At 62.3% G+C, this 1,551-nt stretch overlaps 1 protein-coding gene across 1 annotated transcript; it reads left to right on the plus strand.

The window, feature by feature from the left end:
• Positions 1-2: 2 nt before the first annotated feature.
• On the plus strand, positions 3-1,549 carry BBK36DRAFT_1131507 (kinase-like protein; the record flags this gene model as incomplete). The annotated part of the gene is made up of 3 exons (XM_024891987.1): positions 3-422; positions 648-1,128; positions 1,233-1,549. Coding segments are annotated over 3 exons (1,218 nt in total), but the record flags the coding sequence as incomplete, so codon positions are not given.
• Positions 1,550-1,551: the final 2 nt, after the last annotated feature.

Genomic DNA, 1,551 nt, shown 5'->3' on the forward strand with positions numbered 1-1,551 from the left:
ACATGCACATTGACCTTCTGCAGGAGTCGCGGTCCAACATCCACAAGGTGAACACGCGGCTGACGGAGATCCGCCGCGTGGCCTACAAGCTGTCCAACACCTTCATGGACAGCGTCGAGATCATCCGCAAGCAGACCCAGGGTAAGGACTGCCAGGAGCTCATCCAGACGTGCTTCATCTTCGCCACCGAGTTCGGCCAGCGCTCGCTGCTGTACATGGACAGCAACCGGCGGCAGATGAACAACCTCAAGCTGACCAAGCTGGCGCTGGACTGGGTCAGCTTCATCTGCGACGACTGCGTCGCCTCGGACCGGCGCACGTTCCGCTGGGCGGTGCTGGCCCTCGAGTTCGCCATGGGCATGACGCGCGGCCGGCACATCCTGGCCCTGGGCGAGGAGGAGTACGAGCGGATCCGCGCAAAGGTCGGCGGCTGCATGTCGGTCCTCATCTCGCACTTTGACATCATGGGCGCGCGCTCCAGCCTGGCCGCGCAGGCGGAGAAGGAGAGGATCGAGAATCTCGTGAGCCAGTTTAGGAAGGACAAGAACAAGATGCTCGACGACGACGAGGCCACCATGAGCGTCACCGAGCAGCGGCTGGAGAAGCTGGTGCGCGTCGACGAGTTCCGCGAAGGCAAGGAGGCGGAGCGCCGGGCGCTGGGCCGCGTGCTCGAGACCAACAACGAGGCCGACCGGTCGCTGGCCTACCTCTCGGCGTCGGCCACCAACGTCACGGTGCGGTGGCAGCAGGGCCAGTTTGTGGGCGGGGGGACCTTTGGCAACGTGTACGCCGCTATGAACCTGGACACGGGCCATCTGATGGCCGTCAAGGAGATTCGGCTGCAGGACCCCAAGCTGATCCCGACGATTGCCGAGTCGATCCGCGAGGAGATGCGCGTGCTCGAGGTCCTCGACCACCCCAACGTGGTGTCTTACCACGGCATCGAGGTCCACCGCGACCGCGTCTACATCTTTATGGAGTTTTGCTCCGGCGGCTCGCTCGCTAACTTGCTCGAACACGGCCGCATCGAGGAGGAGGAGGTCATTATGGTGTATGCGCTGCAGCTGCTGGAGGGTTTGGCCTATCTGCACGAGAGCGGCATTGCCCATCGCGATATCAAGCCAGAGAGTAAGCTGCCTCCCCTCTCCAACCCCCCGTTTCTCCCCCTTGTTTTTCTTTTCTATTACGCTCCTCGGTCGTGATTGTTATTCAATTGCTAACCCCGTGTATAGACATTCTCCTGGATCACAACGGCATCATCAAGTACGTCGACTTTGGCGCCGCCAAGCTCATTGCTCGTCAGGGGCGAACAATGGCCGCGGACCTCCACGCCACGAAGCCCAACAAGTCCATGACGGGCACGCCCATGTACATGTCGCCCGAGGTCATCAAGGGCGAGAACCCCGGTAAGGCCGGGGCTGTGGACATTTGGTCGCTGGGGTGCGTCATCCTCGAGATGGCGACGGGCCGGCGGCCGTGGGCCAACCTGGACAACGAATGGGCCATCATGTACAACATTGCGCAGGGCAACCCGCCGCAGCTGCCGACGTC

This window comes from Trichoderma citrinoviride, assembly GCF_003025115.1.
Source record: "Trichoderma citrinoviride strain TUCIM 6016 unplaced genomic scaffold BBK36scaffold_288, whole genome shotgun sequence".
NCBI classification, from domain to species: Eukaryota; Fungi; Ascomycota; class Sordariomycetes; order Hypocreales; family Hypocreaceae; genus Trichoderma; species Trichoderma citrinoviride.